Source organism: Cucurbita pepo, chromosome 1, assembly GCF_057944985.1.
Source record: "Cucurbita pepo subsp. pepo isolate OVF chromosome 1, ASM5794498v1, whole genome shotgun sequence".
Classification (NCBI taxonomy): Eukaryota; Viridiplantae; Streptophyta; class Magnoliopsida; order Cucurbitales; family Cucurbitaceae; genus Cucurbita; species Cucurbita pepo.
Window position 1 is genome coordinate 19,216,290 of NC_141798.1, and position 23,538 is coordinate 19,239,827.

Below are 23,538 nucleotides of genomic sequence, written 5' to 3' on the forward strand. Positions count from 1 at the left end.
TTTAAACCTACAAAAGAGCTAGATGTTTTGTTCTAATGGATTTCTATAAAGGAAAGTTGGACGACCATTTCTTGGTTAACCTAACCAAATGAATATGCTGCAATGGCTTAAGTCCGTTAACAGAAACCCTACCAGCGACCAAGTGTGCAACAGCTACAACATCGTCGGCCTGTCGAATGACTTGGACATGACAGGCTTGTCTGGTGTCGTGGTCTGTTCTGTAAAACATTTTTTCTCTTCTTCCGATGTTGACAATACTCATTTCGAACATGGGGACCGTTTTGTGCAGCGCCAAACTTAATTTCATAAGCTTTTTTTGGGGCTGCAATGAGAAATGTTACGATATTAAGCCACCTCTCAGTGTCTGAAATGCATGGCTTCCACTGTTTTAAAACCAAACCCTAATTTTAATACAAAAGTCGACTTTAGTCAATGGTTATACATAAAGCTATACTAAAGCTATATATGGTAAATGACATAGTAAATTGTGATAAATAGTAAAGAGCTACTTATGGTAAAAAAAAGTTATGTCGGTAAACTTATATACATGGTTATATCCGGTAAAGATATATAGTAAGTTGAACTATATATATATATATATATATCGAAAACGTACTTTCTTTATTCTATGTATTGTATATACTTGAAGTCATCAATACAAATCCTTTAGCCAATATTCTCCTTGCATTTTCTTTGTTCTGTTCTTTGTGTTTATCTAAATCGTGTGTGTCGTTGTGACCCTAACATTGGATTTGTATCTAAATTTAGTCTATTTATTCTATTAAACTCGAAACCCTAATTTTCTTATCTCGAAAATAGTAGAATAACAATATTTTGATAGAGCCACTTCTTTTAGAAAAATTAACAACAAACTACCGAACGATTTTGATAATTTATTAAAAGTATAAGGACTAAAATGATATTCTAGTAATTTCTTGTTTGTTTGGGTGAAAAGGGTATTGATCAAATCTGTTTATTCTTACGAAACTTGAAAATAATTTGTTCTTCAGTAGTTCTTGGGGTTATGTCAAGCTCTACAATGGAGGCTTGTCAACATACTCGTGACCCTCAACCTTGGAGTAGTATTGGTGTAACAGTACAAGTTCACTACTAATAAATATTGTTCGTTTTGACCCGTTACGTATCACTGTCAGTCTCAAGATTTTAAAACGTGTAATGGATTAAAGCAGATACTATCTACTAGAGGTGGATTTGGACTATTATAAATGATATCAAAGCACAATACCCTCTTCCAATAGGCAAATATTTCACCCGTCATCGCATCAATTAGTAGTCCTTTCTTATTTTAATCAAACCCTTGAACGGTACGATTGAGTCGAGCTCAAACCCTTTAGATATTGTACCGTGTAGACCGAGTTAGAGAAGGGAAACAAGACTGCCATGAAAACGAGCTTACCTCTAAGTTTCTTCTTCCTTACTTAAAGAATCTGTCATCAAAATGAAAGAGGTATTGGATGTTGCTTATCTCAGTGTCCAATGCCTCGTGCAACCTCGGGAAAGCTTTCTTGTCTTGTTGTTATTGCACTCAAAGCAATGAACTTTTGCCTTTTTTAGCTAAGTGAAAGCGATTAGCTCTTTTTTCCTATTCTATTTTGTTTCAAGTCTTATTAAAAAATTTAAAAATTAATTCAAGCTTTTAAAACCGTGTTCAGACTTTTAATAACATGGGCTGTCACGACGTATGAAAAACGCTATAAAAAGTCTACGGTAGCGTTTTTTGTAAGCTATCGTATCCAATTTTTCTTGTAGTATAGGGTGTTTTTTTTAACGTATTTTAAGACTTTTATTTAAGTTACATTTATATAGTGGCTAATATTGTCATAAAGTATGAAGGTTATGATTCTCGAAATGCCTCGTGGAAGGTTAACGACTTTTATTTTAAGGTTATATAAAGCCATGTATGTTATCTTTGTAACAAAGACTTGAAAATGTAGTAAAACGAGCATTTGTGCTTTCCTTTACCCAATAGTAAATTTCTTTGCAATTCTACGTAGTTTTGATTACATGTTTAGAATCATTCAAGCTCGACATGATCAATCTTGTTTGTGAAATAATTCGAATCCCAAACAAGTGTTATTGTCTTAAGATATTCCATCAACAAAATAATCTGAATCTTATTTCTTTTGCAGTGATTCTTTGTCATTTAGTTTAGTTTTTTAAATCGTTTTTATTTTTGGCCATGTATACGATCAATAATATCTATCGTCACCTTATCTTTCCTCATTATGAAAGCTCGATGTAATACACCATCACTATGTCCTCTTGTATCTCGAACACCAACTTATTCTCATACTCGTCTTTTCCTTTTCATGTCTATTGAAGTTAAAGTATTTCACTCGCAATCGAGACCCCGATACCTTATTTGAACGATTTTTTCAAGGGATGACCATGAACGAGTAACGAGCTTAAACTCTTCCTTGAAGAATGTTACGACCATAACCTCAACATGAACTTGTATTAAAAACTAGGTCCATGTCAACCCACCTACCCTAAGATAGTCCTCGTGAACATTTTGAAATAAGTGGATAATATCATACCATTATGGAGGATCGTAATTCCTAACATAAGCTACGTTACACCTTAACACACTCCGAACATCAACATGTCCATACCCTCAAAACGAAGGAATTCACAACCAAAGAATTCACAGTCGGTACACACACATTCAAACATCGAAAGATACAATGAACTTTTAAAAAAAGATCGAAAGGATGTGACTTATCAATTAAAGACAAAGATTTCGAATCTACAAACAGTGTGATAAACGAAACGATTATGATTCAAATGAGTAGCTAAGGTCGGAGATGAAGCAATAGAGCACAAAGATCTCCCTTTTTTGGTTGAAAATGAACAATCAATGAACATATGAACTTATCAAAGAGGACAAAGGTTTTGAATCTTCAACTTCACAAGTGGAAGTTTTTTTTTTTTTTTTTATTGTTCTTTTTTTGTGTGGAGATTTTGTGGTTGAAGATATGAATTATGAACGGTGGAGCTAATGAGATGAATAACGATGAGAGAACGAAGAAGACGACGAAGCTGTTAGGATCATTTACGAACGCATACACTCGATCAAGAAGCTAATGAGATGAATAACGATGAAAAAACGAAGAAGACGACGAAGCTGTTAGAATCATTTACGAACGCATACACTCGATCAAAATGAACATAAAGAACAGAGAGGAAAGGAGAAAATTACAGTTTTGGATGACCATTGTTAGATGAACACGACTCTCCATAATGGTATGATATTGTCCATTTTGAGTATAAGCTCTTATGGCTTTGTTTGGGCTTCCCCAAAACGCCTCACACTAATGGAGAGAGTATTCCTTGATTATAAACCTATGATCATTTTCTAAATTAATCAACGTGGGACTTTCATCATCCAACCACCATTTCTTGGTTAACCATATGAATATGGTTCAATGGTTTAAGTCGGTTAACAAAAACCCTACCGGAGATATCAAGTGTCCCACACCTACAATATCGTCGGCCTGTCGGAGACTTCGACATGACAGCCTTGTCTTGTGTCGTGGTCTGTTCTCTAATATGTTTTTGTGTTCTTCCGATGTTGACAAGACTGTTTTTTTTAATATGGGGACCGTTTTGTGCAGCGCCAAAGTTTATTTTATAAGCATTTTTTGGGTTGCAATAAGAATTGTTATGATATTAAGCCACCTCTCAGTTTCCTAGTTGTTTCTATGAGTTTCAGGGCATAATTTGAGGTAATTGGTTGATGAAACACCATCCTTAAAGCTATGCATTTAGCTCAAAGAATGACTTGTTTGACAAGTTTGAAAGGTCATTGCATATTTCAAACAGATTCTATACATGGCTTCTTCTTCTGGTCTTGACCATTGTTTTGAACCCAAACCCTAATTTTTAATTCTAAGGTTAAATACAATGGTTGAGTTGTCTGCTTTAGTGTACGATCTCACATTAGTCGAAGAAGGGTGTGAAAACTTCTCTTTAGTAGACGTGTTTTAAGAATCTTGAGGGGAAGCCCGAGAAGAAAAACTCAAAGAGAACATTTGCTAACAATGGTCTTGAGTTGTTACAAATGGTATTAGCTGGACACTGGTCAGTGTACCAGCAAGGGCACTGGCTCCCAAGGGAGGTGGGTTGTGAGATCACTGATTGGATAAGGGAACGAAACATTGTTTATAAGGGTGTGAAAATCTCTCCCTAGTAGACTCGATTTAAAAACTTTAAGGGGAAGCTTGAAAGGGAAAGCCCACAAAGGATAATATCTGCTAATCATGGTCTTGGACAGTTACAAATGGTATTAGAGTCAGACATCGGTCAGTGTACCAGCAAAGGCATTGGCACCCAAGGGAGGTGGATTGTGAGATCCCACATGAATTGAAGAGGGAAACGAAGCATTCCTTATAAGGATGTGGAAACCTCTCTCTAATAGACACGTTTTAAAACTGTGAAGCTGATTGCGATATGTAACGAATTAAAGTAGACAATATTAGATAGCGGTGGGCTTGGACTGTTACATATGCTAATATCAACTGTGATTATGGGTTATGCCAAGCTCTACAAGGGAGGCTTGTCGACAGCCTCATCACCCTCAACCTTGTTTCATCCGTGGAACTGCAAAGAGCTTGAAAAATTCAAAGTCTACTACGTTTTCAACATAACCTCCTCGAACGAACGATCACTAATGGCCCCATCTTCCTCGTCCCTGGCGCCCTTATTCGAAGGACTACACCCTATAAGACTACCGCTTAGAAGCATAAATTCTCTCAGTATGAGAGTGTGATATCCCATATTGGTTGGGGAGAATAACTGAACACCTTGTGAACGTAATGGGTAAGCCTATAAAGGAAAGCCCAAAAACCTTGATGGGAAGCGTGTAAGTGAAAGCCCGAAGAGGACAATATCTAGATGAGCACCGATTCCACTATGTAACTCTAAAACACTCGTTTTAAAGCCTTGAGGCGAAGCCCGTTACAATCTATTCTCCTCATGCAACCATATGGTACTCACTTCTTTCGATCATTCTAGGATTTACGAGACAAGAGTGCATGAACGCCCTCTTCAAACATGCAAATATTTCACTCGTCATCACGTCAATCAATAGTCCTTTCTCATTTTAATCAAACCCTTAAACGGTACAATCGAGTCGAGCTCAAACCCTTTACGTATGTTGCAATGGCGACCGAGTTAGAGAATGAAAACAAGAAATTCCCTAAAATCTAAGCCTACCATGAAAAGGATATTACCTATAAGTTTCCTTCTTCCTTACTTAAAAAATCTATAATGAAAATAAAAGAGGTATTAGATGTTACTTATTTCAGTGTCCAATGCCTCGTGCAACCTCGGGAAAGCTTTCTTGTCTTGTCTTGTTGTTATTGCAATCAAAGCAATGAACAAAGCTTCATATTATCATGAGCTTTTTCTGGGTAACTCAAAGGCGACTTTCTTTTCTGTCACGGGTCCATACTACCCCTATTTTTTAAATTAATTTGTTTTTTTGTTTTGTTTTGTTTTTTTTTTCTATCCAGAGGTTAAATTATGTCATTTGTTTTTTTTTTTAAATATTTTTAAAATTTTAAAAATACTTATATAGTATAATACTATTCGGATATTGGATAAAAAGTAATTATGTTTTAAATTTAAATGTCGTCTTGAAATGTTTATAAAATGTTAGGGGTAATATTGTAATTTTCTTAAGAATATAAATATTTAAAAAAAAAAAAAAAAATCAAAGTGGGTGAATTTTTTTTTTTTTTTTTTTTTTTAATAATTTAACTAAATTTATTTAGATGAATATTTAAGGCAATGATGAAGCAAAAGGATTTCTGAAAAGTTGAACCAATAAAGGTGTAAAAGTTAAAGAGGATTACTGACTGGAGTGAAGGTAACTTCTGGGAAAATTCGTGGGAGGTTAATTTTTACTATGGTTAAATATTTTTTTATTTTTTTAAGTAATTTTTTTTATGCCTTAATTAATTGAATTATGTGTTGGTAAATTAAAAAAAAAAAAAAAAAAAAAAACACAATTTTTTTTTTTGGTCAAACTTGAATTGATCTTAAATAAAATAAAGATGAAAAATGATTTTATTTTTTATTTTCTCTATTATCGTGTCATCAATTTAATGGTAGTGTTGGAATATATCTACATGTTAATATATATATATATATATATATATATATATATATATATATATATATATATGTATAATTGCATGCTTAAATAAAGTTAAACCTATTAAACAAATTAAATTAATAAAAATATCCGAGATCGGTGTATAGTTAGTTTTGGTAAACGGTTTATGAACATATTATAGACCATTTCTCTCTTCAATTCTAAGGATTAATGGTTAAAATTTTTTTAAAAGTTTCGAACATTAACATTGCTCGTAAAAGTTCATGAGTATTTTTAAAACATTGTACTAACAATTTTGTTTATATATATTAACAATAAGACATATTTTAAAAAAAATTCAAATGTACTTTTGCAACGATTTTGAAAGTAAGGTTATTTTTAAAATAGAGTATTAACCATTTTCGTGAATTATTTTTTAATTTAAAGAGATTATTAAAATTTCTTTTTTTTTTTTTTTTTTTTGGATAAAATGCAAAATTGAAAGGTAATAAACCCTAATAAATAACCTAAAAAATGAATCAACCGTGTTAAAAAAAAAAAAAATCCATAAATAAATATTATAATGAGTAAGGATAAGATAAGGAATGAATTATTTAAAAAATATTTATTTAGATAAGAAATATATTTTTTTAAAAAAATATTTAAAAAATATTTAGATAAAAAATATTTAAAAAAAAAAAAAACCGACCAAGATTAGGTCAAAAGTTCATGCAAGACGGCATATGAATACCAATTGCGAGTAAAGGGTAAGAAGATACCCAAATCCAATGCATCAAATCCCCTAAATTTCCTTCTCCGACGCGCCGCCTTCGTTCCCTTTGCTTCCAGAATCTTCCAGGTTTGGTTCCGACCTCTATTTATGGTGTTTTTTTTTTTTTGCAGTATAACTGAGCTGAATTTCGTGGCTTTTAAGGAGAACCCAAGATCAGTGTTTTGTTGCAAAATGTTTTGAATAATAGGTTCAATTTCTTCTTTATTTTTGTGTTTGATTTCTGGGTTTGTTTTGTTTTTTTTTTTTTTTTTTTTTAATTGAGATATGTAATCAGTAGCCTGTAGGGAGGCTAATGATTTCGTTTTGAGGAACCTAGAACTCACGGGAACACAAAGTTGAACTATCACCTTATCTTTTCTCGTCATCCCAAGCTCGATATGATACCTCGGGGAAACCTTTACTATGTCCTCGTTGATCTCGAACACCAACTTTATTCTCATCCTTGATACCCTTTTTCTGAACGACTTATAACTAAACTTTTCCGAGAAGAATGTGATGAGCGAAGCTCGATTTGATACATCGGGAAAATCTTCACTATATCCTCTTCGATCTTAAACACCAACCTTATTCTCATCCTTGATACCCTTTTTATGAACGATTTACATCTAAACTTTTCCTCCTAGAAGCATGTGATGAACGAAGCGAAAACAGCTCGTTATCAAACCATCACTTATTCACCTTATCTTTCCTTGTTGTTGCAAGCTCGATTTGATACTCTGGGGAAACCTTCACTATATCCTCGTCGATCTCAAACACCAACTTATTCTCATCCCTGATACCCTTTTTTTGAATGACTTACTACTAAACTTTTTCGGGAAGAATGTGATGAATTGAAGCGAAAATCACTTATTCATCTTATCTTTCCTCGTCGTCGTAAGCTCAATTTGATACATTGGGGAAACCTTCACTATATCCTCGTCGATCTCGAACACCAACTTATTCTCATCCCTAATACCCTTTTTTTGAATGACTTCACTTATTCACCTTATCTTTCCTCGTCGTAAGCTCAATTTGATACATTGGAGAAATCTTCACTATATCCTCGTCGATCTCGAATACCAACTTGTTCTCATCCCTGATACCCTTTTTCTGAACGACTTACATCTAAACTTTTCTTGGAAGAATGTGATGAACAAAGTGAGAAGCAGCTCATTATCAGACAATCACTTATTCACAAACCTTGTGTGTGGCTAATAGCTATTCTATTTTTCTCCTGCTCTCACTACTACCTAATATCGTTGTTGCTTGTGTTTAGTCTATAAACGTTCTTGCTAGTGCTCTAGTTATATCTCTCAATTTTCTCCGTGCTCTCGTATATTCAATCCGGTAAACTCAGCTCAATCACTCGACTCAATCTTCCATCAACCCTAGACCTTAATACAATCCAAACATCAACATTGCCCACACCCTCAAAACCAAAGACAACACATTCAAATATCCAAAGATATGGTCAAATTAAAAGGGTGTGATCTTATGAAGGAGGATAAAGATGTTGAATCTCGAAGTGCTATGGATTTGAGAGATATAGTTAAATTCATAATCCGTACATGTTGAATCTCGAAGCGCTTCGATAAATGGAGCAACTATGGTCCAATTGAGCAACTGGGTCCGAGAATTTATGATTGAAGATATGAACTATGAACGGTGAAGCGAAGGAGATGAATAATGATGAAAGAGCGAAGAAGAAGACGACGACGACGACAACAAAGAGTTTGTCGTTCGAGGACAATTCTGACATTTCGCAGTATGGCGAGTCAGAAATTGAACCTCATTCATTATTAACCTTAGAGAACTGAAAAAGCTGGTAAATAACCAAGTAATCATGTATCTTTTCTTCTTTAAACACGAGTATATTTAAAGGAAAGCATGGACGACCAACCAAATGAAGTTGGTTCAATGCTATAAATGTCCAAGAGGTATAATATCGATCGCCTGTCGAATGACTTCGACATTACAGGCTTGTCTAGTGTCGTGGTCTGTTTTGTAGTATGTTTTTTTCTCTTTTTCCGATGTTGACAATACTGACTTTTGAATTTGGGGACCGTTTTGTGCACTGCAAGGCTGTATTTTACAAGGTTTTCAAGCTACTCTACTCACTTGTTCGACTGTTAGGAATCAAAATTCCTGTTGTTTTTGCTGTAATTTTTGTTGTTTTGTCATCGTTTGATTCTGTTCATATGTTTTTTTTTTTTTTTTTTTTTTAAGGTTCCAATTGTTAGATGATGGAAGTCCCACCTCGGCTAATTTAGGGAATGATCATGGGTTTATAAGTGAGAAATACTAACTCCATTGGTGTGAGGCCTTTTGGGGAAGCCCAAAGCAAAGAAGCTTATGCTCAGAGTGAACAATATCATATGGTTGCTGAGAGTCGTGTTCGTCTAACACCAATGAATATTCTTAAATACTCAATAACATCAAGTTTATAATTTTCCTAGAGGCATGATTTGAGCTAATTGGTTAATAAAAATGACTGATTTGACAAGTTTGAAAGTTCATTGCATTGTTCAAAGCAGATTTGCTGCTTCAAATTAGGGTTTTTGACTAAAAGTTTATAAATTTTTTGTGATGTTCAATATCAGTTGCAAAACCCTAATTTTAATCCTAAAATTAAAATACAATCGTCAAATTTTGAAACCCTAATTTTCTTTTCTCGAAAATAGTAGAAAAATACCATTTACGGGAAAAATAATTGATAGATACCGTTTTTTTTTTTTCGAAAAGTTAACGACAAAGTAGGGATTGTTTGATAATTTACTGAAAGTATAGGGATCAAAATGATATTTCTAACGTAACGTCTTTGTTTGGGTGAAAAGGGTATGGATCAAAATGGTTGTATTCTTGTAAAATTTGGAAATAAATGAGCTTTTAGTTCTTGTGGTGAGATCATGACCTTTTGTCTTGTCCATTGATATGCATATTGTGAATATGAACAAGTGGGTTATGAGTATTATGAGTTGATATCATCTTTACCTTCTAATGGTCTATGAACAATTGTAAGTTTAGTTACTTTTGGAGGAGACCTAACCCAAATGACAGTCTTAGCAGGACATGTGCGGATGGCAGCTGCGCTTCTGCTGGTGTTTCTAAGGGGTTATGTGAAGCGTTACCATCGCACTTTTCTTGACAGCAGATTTAGTGTTTGTGTGGCACTCACTCTCAGCACTGAGTGAGTCAAGCTAACTTAGGTTTGCGGTCGCCTATGACCGAGCAACATATGCTCAAGCCTCTGACCTCTAGTTCAGAAGAAGATTTTAGAAAATGGGTCAGAGAGATTTTGTAAGCAAGGTTGAGAGAGATTGTTATATGACTACAAGCAAAAAGCTAACGTAATGGCTTAAATAACATATAACTTTCTGGGCAGTGAGAATTTGACAACTAGTCATATCTCTTTATAGTACATTTTGAGGCGATTTACGTCTAGCAAGCCTAGATGTGATTTTGTCAAACAGTCATACAAAATCTAGATGAGAAGAGTTGACGACATGTCGCATCCCCCTATAGTACATTTTGGGGCATTCCATGTCTACCAAACATAGACATGATTCTACCAAAACGTCGTCAACTTAGAAAATACAAGAAAGAAATTATACAACATGAAAGCAGTAAAGGAAGGCAAGACAGGGATTTTGGCGTGTAAGTCATGGACAACACGTTATGTAAAGCAAGACGGGAGTTTTGACATGTAACAGACATGCAGTCATGGACAACACACTACAATGGAGGCGTGCGGATAGCCTCATAACCCTCAAGCTTGACAATTCCAAGTCTAGTAAGGGGTTTGAGTGAGTTCATCATCTAACACTTCCCTCATTTAGAATGGCATCCATGTCAGCTAGTAAAGGTCAGTGCGGGCGATGTGGCAGGGACAACAACCAATCGGAGCGTGCCACGAAACGTTGAGTAGTCATTCTTGTTCATTGGAAGGATTTGGACACAGTGATGAGAGTAGCCAAAGGACTGGTTTTGGCTGCCCTGTTGGAGTATGACACCTAGTTACTAGAGGCTACTCCCTTTGTCTGCTTGGAGGATTCCTCCTTAGGGTTTGGACCCCACACACGTGGGTTCAAGACAAAGAAACTCTCCTTCACGAATCTCCTCTAATCCCTTCCCAACCAATGATCCTTAATCCCTCACGTGGGACTCCTGGCCCCACCTCCCTCTTCCCTGCCCTTATTTAAGGACCTCACCCTTCAAAACCAGATCACTTACAAGCATCAAGTCATGGCAGATTCTTCTTCTGCTTCATACATACATATGGTAATTCCTTCTTTTCATTATACGACCTAAATCCGCTCTATTTGCATCGCTGATACTCGCTTCTTCGGTGCAGGTGCAACACTTGATCGAGAAGTGTTTGATCTTTCGCATGACCAAAGAAGAATGCATGGATGCCCTCTTCAAACATGCAAATATTTCACCTGTCATCACGTCAACAGGTAGTAGTCTTTCATTGTTTCAATCAAACCCTTGAATGGTATCACGTCAACAGGTAGTAGTCTTTCATTGTGCTAGCCTTCTCGCTCTTTCCCGAAGGGGTTAGAGACGAAGCGGTGTGCCAGTAAGGATGCTGGGCCCCAAAGGGGGTGGATTTGGTAGGGTCCCACATCGATTGGAGAAAGGAACGAGTGCCAACGAGGACGTTGGGCCTCGAAGGGAGTGGATTGTGATGTCTCACATTGGTTGGGGAGGAGAACAAAACACCTTTTATAAGGGTGTGGAAACCTTCCCCTAGTAGACGGGTTTTAAAGCCTTGAGGAGAAGCCTGAAAGGGAAAGCCTAAAAAGGACAATATCTGCTAGCGGGGGGCGTGGGTCATTACACAAACACTTTACTTTACGTATTATGCAGTGTGGACCGAGTTAGAGAAGGAAAACAAGGAATTCTTCGAGGCGTATGCAGAATCTCAAAGCAATAAGGATAGAATGTCGGAGGAAGAGACGAGCCAAATGATCCAAAGGATGATCTTGGATTCCTCCAAAGGGGACCCTAAAAACTAAGCCTAACAATCAAACAAAAACCACATAGAGAATATGTTTGAGGTCCCCATTCCATAATATCATACGGAAATGAGCACGGAGGATTTCATTTGGCCCCTTTGTTGGTGTAAATTGTTGTGTTTTTTTTTTTTTTTTCCCCTTAACCAATCATCTTTTGCCATGTCAGCATATGTTTACTTGAAGATATTACGTGGAACATAGCCATTGGATGATGGATGTTGCTTATCTCCACGTTCTATACATAGTTCTTTCTTGTCTTCTTATTCTTGTAGTCAAAGCAATAAAGAAAGCACATATTGATGTGGGGGACTACATGGAAGTTGGCCTTTTCTTGTTCTAAGTCATGACCTTTACCTATGCAAAAGGCGATGTTTATGGCTTTCTTTTCGTCACGGGTTCATAATCTATACACCCATTTACGTATCTCATTTGAATTCTCACTTATTGTTTCAAAAGTTGTAAAATTATCTCCGACTTTCCATAAACGTGTCAAAATTATTCCTTAGAATTGAAAAATGCTTATAACGTTAGACGAAAAACAGATATATTTAAATGACGTTCTTTTAAACTTAACTCAGACATCATCGTTATCAGATTGTTCCAAGTACGCCACTCATTAGAATAAATATAGTTTTAAAATATCATTAAAAAAAAAAAGGGTAATATTGTAATTTTCACCCTAAACCCTAATGGGAGGTTAATTTTAACTATGGTTAAATCCACAAGACTTTTCGTCTATTTATTTATTTTATTTTTAAAATCAATCTTCTAATAACTTGAAATTTAATCAATTACGCTAATTTATACGTTAATTTTTATAATAAATATGTATTACAACTAAATAACTTGCTATTTTATATAATAATGTTGATTTGATATATAATTTTTATACCTATTATTTTTATTTATAAAAATGATGAAAATATATCTTAATCATTTGAGTGAGTGTATTATTTTTAAAAGTGCTATAATTAAAGTATTAATTAGTCTCATTAATTTTATGAATAAATTAATTTAGATCTTTCATCATATTTTTTAATTGCATGTTGATAGAATTATTTAAAAATAATAATACAATAAAAAATAAAAAAAAAATAAAAATTTCAAACTATGTTCAATGATAATTATTTATTCATAAAAAATATTGAAAAATTTTAAATTTTTATTTTCTCTATTTTAATTATCATAAATTTAATGATGATGGGTAGAAATATATGTTCGATATAATTTAAAAAAATAAAATATAAATAACGTAAGAAATGAATCAAATCCGAGTAGTTTGTGCTTAAATAAATATTATAATGAATAAGACAAGATAAGGAGTGTATTAGGTGCTGTCTTAATAATTAAAGGAATAAATTATTTATACAAATAAAATAAAGAAAGGCTGCCCTAATTTAGGTCAAAATTATCCAATTATTAATTATGGGGATGATTTATAGTGAGTGAGTGCGCGTGAGTGCGCGTGCAAATTGAGGAGTGAGTGCGCGTGCGAAAATTGAGGAGTGGAAATATCAAAACTAAAAATTTGATTTTTTCATGTATTTTTATGAAATGAATTGTGGGCGACTATGGTGCAGTTGCAGACAAGGTTACTGCCTTATGTTGGCGCGTAATTTTCTGAATACGACAATGGGAAAAAGGGTAAGAAGATACCCAAATCATATGCATCAAATCTCCTAGACTTTCATTTTCTCAGCCATTTTCTCGCCGGACGCGCCTCTTTCGTTCCCTTTGCTATCAGTATCGTGTAGCGAAGGGAAAGATCGATTACCCATCTTCCAGATTTGTGCTCCCCGACATCTGTTTGTGTTTGACCTGGAATTGTTTGGATTCGATTGCGTTTTGCTTTGCCACTTGGTCAGTGTGTCCGGTTTTTTGTTCTTATTAGCTAAGTTTGGAAGTGGGTTCGAGTTGATCTAGTGGTGGCTCTTATGAGAGGGGGATTTCGGATGATCTGGAGGTTTCTTTAGCTGTTTTGAATTAGCGTTTTGCTGCAAAAGGTTCTGAAAAAAGGTTGAGTTTCTTCTTTAGATCTTTGTGTTTGATTTCTGGATTTGTTTTCTCTGTTTTTTTGATACTATTTATACCAAATTCAATGATTATGCTTCTGGGTTTGTGCTGTTTTTAGTGTTTATTAATCGAGTGGGCTGTGGTTCTTATGGCGTTTCAATGATTTTGATCTATTGTTGTCTCTTGGAATTTGTGGGTTAACGTAACACTATTTGGAGAGCTTATGCTTAAAGTAGACAATATCATACCATTGTGGAGAGTCGTGATTCCTAGTATGGTGCTAGAGTCATGCCTTTAACTTAGTCATGTCAATAGAATCCTTGAATGTCGAACAAAGAAGTTGTGAGTCTCGAAGGTGTAGTCAAAAGTGACTCAAGTGTCGAACAAACGGTTTACTTTGTTCGAGGACGGCAGAGAAGGAGTCGAGCCTTGATTAAGGGGAGGCTGTTCGAGGGGTCCATAAACCTCAGGAGAGGCTCTATAGTGTACTTTGTTCAATGGGAGAATTGTTGAGGATCGTTGGGAGAGAGTCCAAAACAAAACCATGAGAGCTTATGCTCAAAGTGGACAATATCATACCATTGTGGAGAGTCGTGATTCTTAACATGGTATGAGTGCTATGCCCTTAACTTAGTCATGTCAATAGTCCTCGAATGTCGAACAAAGAAGTTGTGAGTCTCGTAGGTGTAGTCAAAAGTGACTCAAGTGTCGAACAAAGGGTGTACTTTGTTCGAGGACTCCAGAAAAGGAGTCGAGCCTCGATTAGGGAGAGGTTGTTCGAGGGCTCCATAAGCCTTAGGATAGGCTCTATAGTGTACTTTGTTCGAAGGGAGGATTGTTGAGGATTATTGAGTGGGAGTCCAAAACAAAACTACGAGAGCTTATGCTCAAAGTGGACAATATCATACCATTGTGGAGGGTCGGGATTCCTAACATACGTATATTGATGCCTTCACCTATGAATTAGTAGTTTGTCGAGAAACAGAGTCCTTGATACCCTTTTTCTTTCTTATATTTTCCATGAAACACTTCTAAAGCTCATTAAACTGTCTTGTTACCTTATTCAGGAAGCAAGGAGGGAAGACAAAAGTAAGCTTTTGAATGTTCTGCTTTTGTAATTGACACGTTTATATACTTCACTTGAGGTCAGGGCTTATCTACCTTAAAGTTTGGTCGGTAAAGTTTCTCCAAGATGGAGCCTACACAGTGTTCAGCTAGTGTTCTTGAAGCATTGATGGGCTTTGATGAGCTGCAATCCGAGCACCGTGCTCCGGGGCGTTCTCGAGTTCTTTCCGAGCGTTATTTACAAAGGGTTGCTTCCATTGGAGGAACCCAAAAGAAGAAATCCCCCTCTAGATGTCAGCCATTTAGGATGACCATAGAAGAGCCACCAGAAGTCTTTTCGATACGCAACGTGTTATGGGATCGGGAGCACTTTTCGATACACAATTTCATGAACGAAAAGCGCTTTTCGACAGATGAGATTATACCGATGTCAAAGGATTTTCATGACTTACCGGAGGTCGTAGATTCTATGGACATCTCACCAAGACATACTAGAACAAAAGATAATACGTTCAACCATGTCGAAAATGGACCGAACGTGTCAAAGCCACATAACAATGCGCATAGAAAAGATGAAGACAAGCGTTCCTGCTTCATTTCGGTCGAGTCGTACAAGGGCGGAGAATCCAGGGAGAAAGTAATAGAAGAACAAAGGAAGAATGGAAATTTGATGCTATCTAAACAAGGTAGGAACATGAACGAAATGTTTATACTCCCTCATTATGCAACTTTTCCCAGTGATTTGAATTGCAAGCCTGTCGAGTACGATTTCCCGAAGCGTGTTTGTTTGAATAAGGATCATTTGCATTCTGGCAGTCCGTTGTGCTTGAGCTGCAAGGATCGAAGATTCGATCGACTCGGTAAAAAATCCCACAGGTCGGGACTCAATTCTGCTTATACAGTGATTGCAAGATCTAGAATCAGGAGCAGGTACGAGGCGCTTCGAAATACATGGTTCTTAAAGCCTGAAGGTCTCGGTACTTGGCTTCAATACAAGCCGTTGAATACGAGATCCAATAAAAAGAATGCTTCGGAACCCTCTTCGAAATTAAGCTCTAAAAAGTTGAGGATTTTTCCTTGCCCTGATTCAGTGAGCGATCATGTCGACAACGATGGCTGTATCGTTGGTAATGATCTGAAGACCCGAGTCGAGAAAAATGGCCTTTGTGATCAGCATTCTGTAAACTCGCTATCATCAAACAGCAATCTGGCCATAGAGCAACCTTCATTGTCCAGCATCGTTCCGGAGACTGACGGTCATTCATCTACCAACTTGTGCCGTGCGACGTGTACCTCTATCCAACAGGTTCCATATTGCCTTCATTAGAACTTTGCACGAAGTAGAATGTACTGAATTTGGTCAATGTTACTTTTGGCTAGTTGGGGTCGGTTTTTTACTAAATTATGCGACGTACGGTTAGGCCGAACGATACTAGCCTTCATTCCAAGTGAATGGAGGACGGTTAACTTTGACCGAACTAGTTAACTTTCTCGTTTAAAAAGTTCACTTTCAATGAATTGCAGGATGGTCTTTCGTTCGATCGTTACGATAGCAAAGAGCTAGATTCTATTGTGAGGTTGGAGGAGTTTTATCAACCGAGCCCAGTTTCGGTCCTTGAACGACATTTTAAAGAAGAAACATTTTCGAGTTCCGAGTCCTCGGGCATTAACGGTAGAGGTGAGCTATCTTATGACTATATTATGATTTCAAGTTCTAAAAGCTTTCTCCTTCCTCATCTAACTTATTGTGGCTATAGAACTTGAACTTCTGATGTGGGACACCCCGGGAACTAACTCAGACGAACATGAATTGTTCGTATCGAGTGAGGAGGATGGTGGAGAAGGATCGATATGCAATTCTGATGAAATTTATGATATAATGAGCACGTTCAAGTTCGAAGATAGTCGGGATTTTTCATACCTAGTCGATGTCATAAGCGAGGCAGGCTTGCATCGTAGAAACCTAGAGAAGGGTTATGTTTTATGGCATGATCAGGAACGTCATGTCATTAGCCCCTCGGTGTTCGAGGCGTTAGAGAAGAAGTTTGGGGAACAAGTTTCTTGGAGGAGATCAGAAAGAAAGCTTCTCTTTGACCGAATAAACTCCGGGTTAGCTGAACTCTTTCGGTCGTTTGTTGGTGTGCCCGAATGGGCAAAGCCTGTATCGAGAAGGTTTTGGCCATTGCTCGACCAGGAAATGGTCGAGGACGAAGTATGGACCCTTCTCGATAGCCAAGAAAAGGAAGGGAACAAAGATTTAGTCGATAAACAGTTCGGGAAGGAGATCGGGTGGATAGATCTCGGAGATGAGATTGGTTCTATTTGTAGGGAACTAGAGGGATTGCTGATCATTGAGCTTGTTGCAGAGGTTGGTAGCAGCATCATATGATTTTGAATGGTATGATATATAGTTTTCATAGACAAACATTATAGCATACAAAAACAGTGAATTGTTTCTTTTCTTTTCCTTTTTTTAAAGAAAAGGTGAGTCATATATTTGTGTATAGGAAACAGTTTTGATCTTGTTTCAAGTGTTTGATGAGGATGTATTCTTTGATTCATGAGTGGAACCAAGAGTTCATTGTTGTTAAGTGTGACAGATTGATATCATTTTTATACATCAAAGCCTTTTGTGATGCCAACTGTGGCGGATTGAGTTATATGTCTGTGTGTTTGTAACGACACAAGCCCACTGTTAGTAGATATTGTCCTCTTTGGGTCGACCTTTCGAGCTTTCCCATAAGGTTTTTGAAACGTGTATGCTAGAGAGAGGTTTCTATACCCTTATAAAGAATGTTTCGTTCTCCTCCTTAACTGATGTGGAATCTCACAATCCACCCCCTTCTGGGTCCTGCGTCCTTGCTGGCATACCGCCTCGTGTCCACCCTGATCCTCCCCTACCGATGTGGAATCTCACAATCAACTCCCTCCTGGGCCTTGCGTCCTTGCTGGCACATTGCCTTGTGTCCACCTGAATCCTTCCCAACCGATATGAGATCTTACAATCCACCCCCCTTTGGAACCCAGCGTCCTCCTTGCTGGCACACCACCTCGTGTCCACCCCCCTTCAGGGCTCAGCCTCCTCGCTGATACATTGCCCTGTGTCGGGCTCTGATACCATTTGTAACGGCCCAAGCCTACCACTAGTAGATATTGTCATCTTTGGTCTTTCCCTTTTGGGCTTCCTCTCAAGGTTTTTTGTCCAGCCCCCTTCAGCGGTCAGCCTCCTCGCTGATACATCGCTCGTTGTCGGGCTCTGATACCATTTGTAACGGCCCAAGCCCACCACTAGTAGATATTGTCATCTTTGGGCTTTCCCTTTCGAGCTTCCCCTCAAGGTTTATTGTCCACCCCCCTCAAGGTTTTTAAAACGTGTCTGCTAGGGAGAGATTTTCACACCCTTATGCTTCGTTCTCCTCCCGAACCAAGGTGGGATCCCACAATAGAAACCTTCGTGTTCTTGTTGGTGTTTCGGAAGTTGAGCCAATCCTCTTCACCAATCTTTAATTTTCAGGCTGTTTCTGGTATGCTTTCTGATAAACTATTGATACCTAAACCAATACACCATTGAACATTGAGTTATTCACCAACTCCATGCCAGCCTCTTCCATTTCCTTCTAGCCTGATCTCTTATATATATAATAAGCTCGCACAGATTACCCTCAACCCCATCATCAAGGTTACCAAGAACACAAGTTCTATTAGCTCTTCCTTCAGCTTCCTCTCATGGAGTCTTACAGAGTTCTCTACTTCCCTATTAAGGATATAGCCTGCCTTCTTCTGCTATGCTTGATGTGTTTATCTGTTAACTCGGCCAGACTTCTTGATGAGCAGCCACAGGTTCCGGTGGGTACTCCGGTAGGATCCAACGTCGTCGGGACGCCTGTTGGCAATCTGGGGCAACCTAGTTTGGGTGGGACGCCGGTTGGTAATCCGGGGCTAGGAGCTACTACACCTTCAACAACTCTACCTAGTCCTGGTGGGATTGAAGGTGATCATGTCTTAACCTTCTTCATGCATGACATCCTTGGCGGCTCGAACCCGACAGCTCGGGCGGTTACAGGGGCGGTTAATAATCCCGCTCTCAATGGCCAGCTTCCCTTTGCCAAACCCAATGGAGCAGTTTTATCAGTTGGCAATGGTGTCCCCCAGAGTAATGGAAACAGTGGTCTGATTAACAACAACAACCTCCCCTTTCTGGTTGGCCTAGGCGGAGCTACATCGCCATTGTTGCAAAACAATGGCGGCGGTGGCGGCGGGAACAACTTCAATGGCGGGTTTAGCTTTCCATCTGTTAATGCTGGACAGCTCCCATCTGGAGTATCGATACAGCAGCTCATGTTCGGTACCATGACAGTGATCGACGATGAGCTCACGGAAGGACACGAGCTCAACTCTGGCTTGATTGGAAAAGCACAAGGATTCTACGTTGTGAGCTCAGAGGATGGAAACAGTCAAACAATGGCATTCACAACCATGTTTCAGAGCGGCCATTACGTCGATAGCCTAAGCTTCTTCGGAGTTCATCGGACCGCCGTGTCGGAGTCGCACTTGGCCATCATGGGAGGCACCGGAAAATACGTAAATGCAAAGGGATATGCCAATGTGAAGACTCTGCCAGGCGCCAACCAGCAGCAAACTGATGGAGTAGAGACTTTGCTGCAATTCACTGTTTACATCAGTTACTAAAAGCACTGTTGTTTTATCATTGATCCTTGAATTGAAAATATGTTTTAGTTCATCTGTTTGTTTATGAATTTCTTGTCTGAAATGAAAGCTTATGAATCGAACATTTTATTTTTTATTGTAATATTAAAATTTAAATTTTTAGAAATTATATTTAATATTATATTCTATTTTTATTTATAAAATTAGTGAGAAATTATATTAAAAAGTAAAAATTATAAATTGAAAAATTAATATAAAAAATGTTTTTTTTTTTTTTTTTTTTTTTGTGGCGCAAAATAAATGGAAATTGTCGCGAGATACAACGAAGCCCAAGACTAATTGGGCCGGATTAATTGAGTGGGCTAAAACGGCCCTTATTTTGAGGCCCAAAAGGGCAAATTAGGCAATTTGAAAGATTATAATATCACAACCTTTATCTTGTTCCCAAAAGCCCTAGTCTTCTTAGTAGCAGCTCTTTTCACCGGGTTCCATCTTCTCTTCCTAGGGTTTCGCCGCGGGCGGCGCAGAGTCGAAGAGGACGCTAGAAGAAATGAGTTAGTTCTAAAGAAATCTTATCATTATTGAAATTAGACGTTCTGGATTCAGATTCTGGCTCACTTGTTTCTTGAGGAAAACGATGGAGTTTATGTTGTTGAATTTGATGTTTTTTGGTTTGTAGCGAGGATTAAGGTTCACGAGTTGAGGCAGAAATCGAAGGCTGATCTGTTGACACAGCTTAAAGATCTTAAGGCGGAGCTTTCTCTCCTTCGAGTTGCTAAAGTTACTGGCGGAGCCCCAAACAAGCTATCCAAAATGTGATTTCCTTTTCCTCGAGTCTGTTTTTAGGTTTTTTCCGCAATGCATATCGTTGTGTTGTTGAATTTGTTGTTCTTTGTGGTTGATTTTGCAGCAAGGTGGTAAGATTATCGATCGCTCAAGTTTTGACAGTAATTTCACAGAAGCAGAAAGCAGCATTGAGGGAAGCTTACAAGAAGAAGAAGCTTTTGCCTCTCGATCTGCGTCCAAAGAAGACCAGAGCCATTCGTAGAAGGCTCACCAAGCACCAGGTAACTCTTCGTCTTTATCCTGTTTCCTTCCTTTCCTTCACTCTTTTTGGCTCCAAGTATGGATTATGGTCATGTGCAATCTCCATTACAAAAAATAGTGCCAAACTAGTTGTTGGCGATTTGATTTTTCAAGATAGATTTGGATGAGGAACAGTAAATCATTATTGAATTTGGCTTTGGATGCAAATGCTGGCGAACATATCCATGATAGCGAATGGCTTCGTTAGTTTTACAACCTTGATTCCTGTTCTAATTGTTAGACGAACACGACTCTCCACAATGGTATGATATTGTCCACTTTGAGCATAAGCTCTCATGGCTTTGCTTTGGGTTTCCCCAAAAGGCCTCATACCAATGGAGTTAGTATTCCTCACTTATAAACCCATGATCATTCCCTAAATTAGTCGATGTGGGACTTCCATCATCCAACACCTCCCCTCGAACAAAGTGCGCCTCCCCTTAATCGAGGCTCGACTCCTTTGGAGTCTTAGTCATTTTTGACTGCCTTCGAGGAGGGGCTTGGCTCCTTTTCTTTAGGAGTTCTTTGTTCGATATTTGAGGATTTGAGGATTTATCAATCTATTGGCACGACTAAGTTTAGGGCATGGCTCTGATACCATGTTAGACGAACACGACTCTCCACAATGGTATGATATTGTCCACTTTGAGCATAAGCTCTCATGGCTTTGATGTTAGACGAACACGACTCTCCACAATGGTATGATATTGTCCACTTTGAGCATAAGCTCTCATGGCTTTGCTTTGGGTTTCCCCAAAAGGCCTCGTACCAATGGAGTTAGTATTCCTCACTTATAAACCCATGATCATTCCCTAAATTAGTCGATGTGGGACTTCCATCATCCAACACTAATCACTTTCAGTGCTGTTAGCTGGTTGGTAGTCCATTTCTTTCGACCATATTGTTGAGTGAAACCAAATTCTCATGCAGGCATCTCTGGTAACCGAGCGACAGAAGAAAAAGGAGATGTACTATCCATTGAGGAAATATGCTATTAAGGTGTAGTAGTATTGTCTTGTGTTCTTGTGGACAAGTTTTGTCTCGTGTTCTTGATAATCTTATGTCTGATACACTTTAATCATTCCCCCCAAAACCGAAATGTTTGATTTCCATAGACAGTTCTATATTTTTACAGATAGCGTAAGTTCAATTTCTGCTATTCCTTTCTTGAAAAATCTTTAGCTTTCTTTTATCGGCTTGTTTGATTGCTTCAGTTTCCTTGTCTGAAAGGAAGATTTTTTATATTGAAAAAATTAAAATATTGTCATAGAACTGTTCTAACAATTCTTAAATATTAAAACAAATTATGAAAATAATTTTTTAAGTAAATCGATCTTGTAAATTAAACCAATAACTCCTAAAATAGCTTCTTTTTTTTTTTCACCACAAATTCATTATGATGTTGTCCACTTTGTGAGCATAAGCTCTTATGGCTTTGCTTTGGGGCCCAAAGCCTCATACCAATGGAGTTATATTCCTCACTTATAAACCCATGATCATTTTCTAAATTAGCCGACGTGGGACTTCCATCATCCAACATCTCCCCTCGAACAAAGTGCGCCTTCCCTTAATCGAGGCTCTTTTGGAGTCTTAGTCATTTTTTACTGCCTTCGAAGGGGCTTGGCTCTTTTTCTTTTGAAGTTCTTTGTTCGATATTTGAGGATTTGAGGATTTACCAATCTATTGGCACGACTAAGTTTAGGGCATGGCTCTGATGCCATGTTAGATGAACACGACTTTCACAATGGTAGGATATTGTCCACTTTGAGCATAAGTTCTCATGGTTTTGCTTTGGCTTTCGGCTTCATACTAGTGGAGTTAGCTTATAAACCTATGATCATTCCCTAAATTAGCTGTGGAGCTTCCATCATCCAACAACCAACCCCTGATACACAAATAGCATCATCCAACAACCACTTATACACAAATAGAGAAAAACCATGATCCAACAACCACTGATACGCAAATAGCATCATCCATCTTCTTTACCCTTCTATAAATCCATCTTCTTTACCCCTATAAAGGGAAAGCTCAATTTCAAAATTTGTTTATTTGGTAAGTAACTTAGAAAAAGAATAAATTTTGACCAAAGTATTTTTCATTTTTTTAAGGTTAAAGGGATATCGAAGAAACTTTAATATTTTTCATACTAAAATTTAAATATTTTTTTTTAACATTTTTCAAAATGTTTGAAATTTAAATTAACATTTTCCAAATTAAAATTTATATTCAAAATATTTTTCTATTTAGCCTAATTATTATATGGTTTTAAGGAATGCCCCTTAATTTAATGTCCACAGTTTATTTGACAAAATATATTAAGCTATAAAGTTAATCTTTATAATTTCAAAAAATATATAATTTAATATTTACATTTTCAAATGTTAGAATTAGTTTTATAATTTAATAAAACTCCTCTATAATTTTTTTATCAAACTATAAAAACAATTTATAAGTATTTATGGCGTCATTAAAATTATATTTTATTATATTATATTATATTAATTATTTGGACAAAATTTTGAATTTGAGATATTAATATTCTCTTGGTCAACCAGGAACCGAATCTAATATTATTTAAGCGCAGTTCATTCAATTGGGCTGCTATACAGAAAATAATAAATACTCATTTTCTTTAATTAAAGAAAACGATAATTCCACTAACCGGCAACCGGTAAAGTTTTTTGCGGCAACCACTGCAATGAATAGTACGACGAGGAACAGTGGAGTTGAAAGAAATGGACCTTTATTTTATTTTATTAAAAAAAACTGAAAAGTATATATATATATATTCTCTT

General features: G+C 37.1%; 4 protein-coding genes across 6 annotated transcripts; all 4 read left to right on the forward strand.

The window, feature by feature from the left end:
* Positions 1-6,833: 6,833 nt before the first annotated feature.
* LOC111789981 (uncharacterized) lies at positions 6,834-12,220 on the forward strand. 2 transcript variants are annotated; one of them, XM_087117861.1, is made up of 4 exons: positions 6,834-6,977; positions 9,957-11,168; positions 11,242-11,347; positions 11,760-12,220. In XM_087117861.1, the coding sequence occupies exons 2-4, from the start codon at positions 11,133-11,135 to the stop codon at positions 11,906-11,908; spliced, it is 291 nt and encodes a 96-aa protein (XP_086973987.1). In that variant the 5' UTR covers positions 6,834-6,977; positions 9,957-11,132; the 3' UTR covers positions 11,909-12,220. The 2 variants fall into 2 exon arrangements, with proteins under 2 accessions (XP_086973987.1, XP_086974005.1); XM_087117879.1 differs by having other exon boundaries at positions 6,845-6,977; positions 9,948-11,168.
* Positions 12,221-13,498: 1,278 nt separating this feature from the next.
* On the forward strand, positions 13,499-17,648 carry TRM18 (Phosphatidylinositol N-acetyglucosaminlytransferase subunit P-like protein). The gene is made up of 4 exons (XM_023697807.2): positions 13,499-13,924; positions 14,989-16,292; positions 16,511-16,664; positions 16,744-17,648. The coding sequence occupies exons 2-4, from the start codon at positions 15,114-15,116 to the stop codon at positions 17,373-17,375; spliced, it is 1,965 nt and encodes a 654-aa protein (XP_023553575.2). The 5' UTR covers positions 13,499-13,924; positions 14,989-15,113; the 3' UTR covers positions 17,376-17,648.
* On the forward strand, positions 17,243-19,820 carry LOC111807084 (Disease resistance-responsive (dirigent-like protein) family protein). Of its 2 annotated transcripts, XM_087128230.1 has the most exons (2): positions 17,243-17,384; positions 18,821-19,820. In XM_087128230.1, the coding sequence occupies exons 1-2, from the start codon at positions 17,382-17,384 to the stop codon at positions 19,673-19,675; spliced, it is 858 nt and encodes a 285-aa protein (XP_086984356.1). In that variant the 5' UTR covers positions 17,243-17,381; the 3' UTR covers positions 19,676-19,820. The 2 variants fall into 2 exon arrangements, with proteins under 2 accessions (XP_086984356.1, XP_023548432.1); XM_023692664.2 differs by lacking the exon at positions 17,243-17,384 and having other exon boundaries at positions 17,796-19,820.
* Positions 19,821-20,079: 259 nt separating this feature from the next.
* On the forward strand, positions 20,080-21,899 carry LOC111788912 (large ribosomal subunit protein uL29). The gene is made up of 4 exons (XM_023669492.2): positions 20,080-20,208; positions 20,334-20,469; positions 20,565-20,721; positions 21,671-21,899. Exons 1-4 carry the CDS (start codon positions 20,205-20,207, stop codon positions 21,743-21,745), a joined length of 372 nt encoding a protein of 123 aa, XP_023525260.2. The 5' UTR covers positions 20,080-20,204; the 3' UTR covers positions 21,746-21,899.
* Positions 21,900-23,538: the final 1,639 nt, after the last annotated feature.

Coding starts and splice junctions, on each gene's coding strand:
- LOC111788912 (XM_023669492.2), top strand. Junction 20,470..20,564: donor CCAAACAAGCTATCCAAAAT/GTGATTTCCTTT, acceptor TTGATTTTGCAG/CAAGGTGGTAAGATTATCGA. Junction 20,722..21,670: donor GAAGGCTCACCAAGCACCAG/GTAACTCTTCGT, acceptor ATTCTCATGCAG/GCATCTCTGGTAACCGAGCG.
- LOC111789981 (XM_087117861.1), top strand. CDS start 11,133: ATGGCAGATTCTTCTTCTGCTTCATACATACATATG. Junction 11,169..11,241: donor CTGCTTCATACATACATATG/GTAATTCCTTCT, acceptor TCTTCGGTGCAG/GTGCAACACTTGATCGAGAA. Junction 11,348..11,759: donor ACCTGTCATCACGTCAACAG/GTAGTAGTCTTT, acceptor CGTATTATGCAG/TGTGGACCGAGTTAGAGAAG.
- TRM18 (XM_023697807.2), top strand. CDS start 15,114: ATGGAGCCTACACAGTGTTCAGCTAGTGTTCTTGAAGCATTGATGGGC. Junction 16,293..16,510: donor CGTGTACCTCTATCCAACAG/GTTCCATATTGC, acceptor AATGAATTGCAG/GATGGTCTTTCGTTCGATCG. Junction 16,665..16,743: donor CTCGGGCATTAACGGTAGAG/GTGAGCTATCTT, acceptor TTGTGGCTATAG/AACTTGAACTTCTGATGTGG.
- LOC111807084 (XM_023692664.2), top strand. CDS start 18,713: ATGGAGTCTTACAGAGTTCTCTACTTCCCTATTAAGGATATAGCCTGC.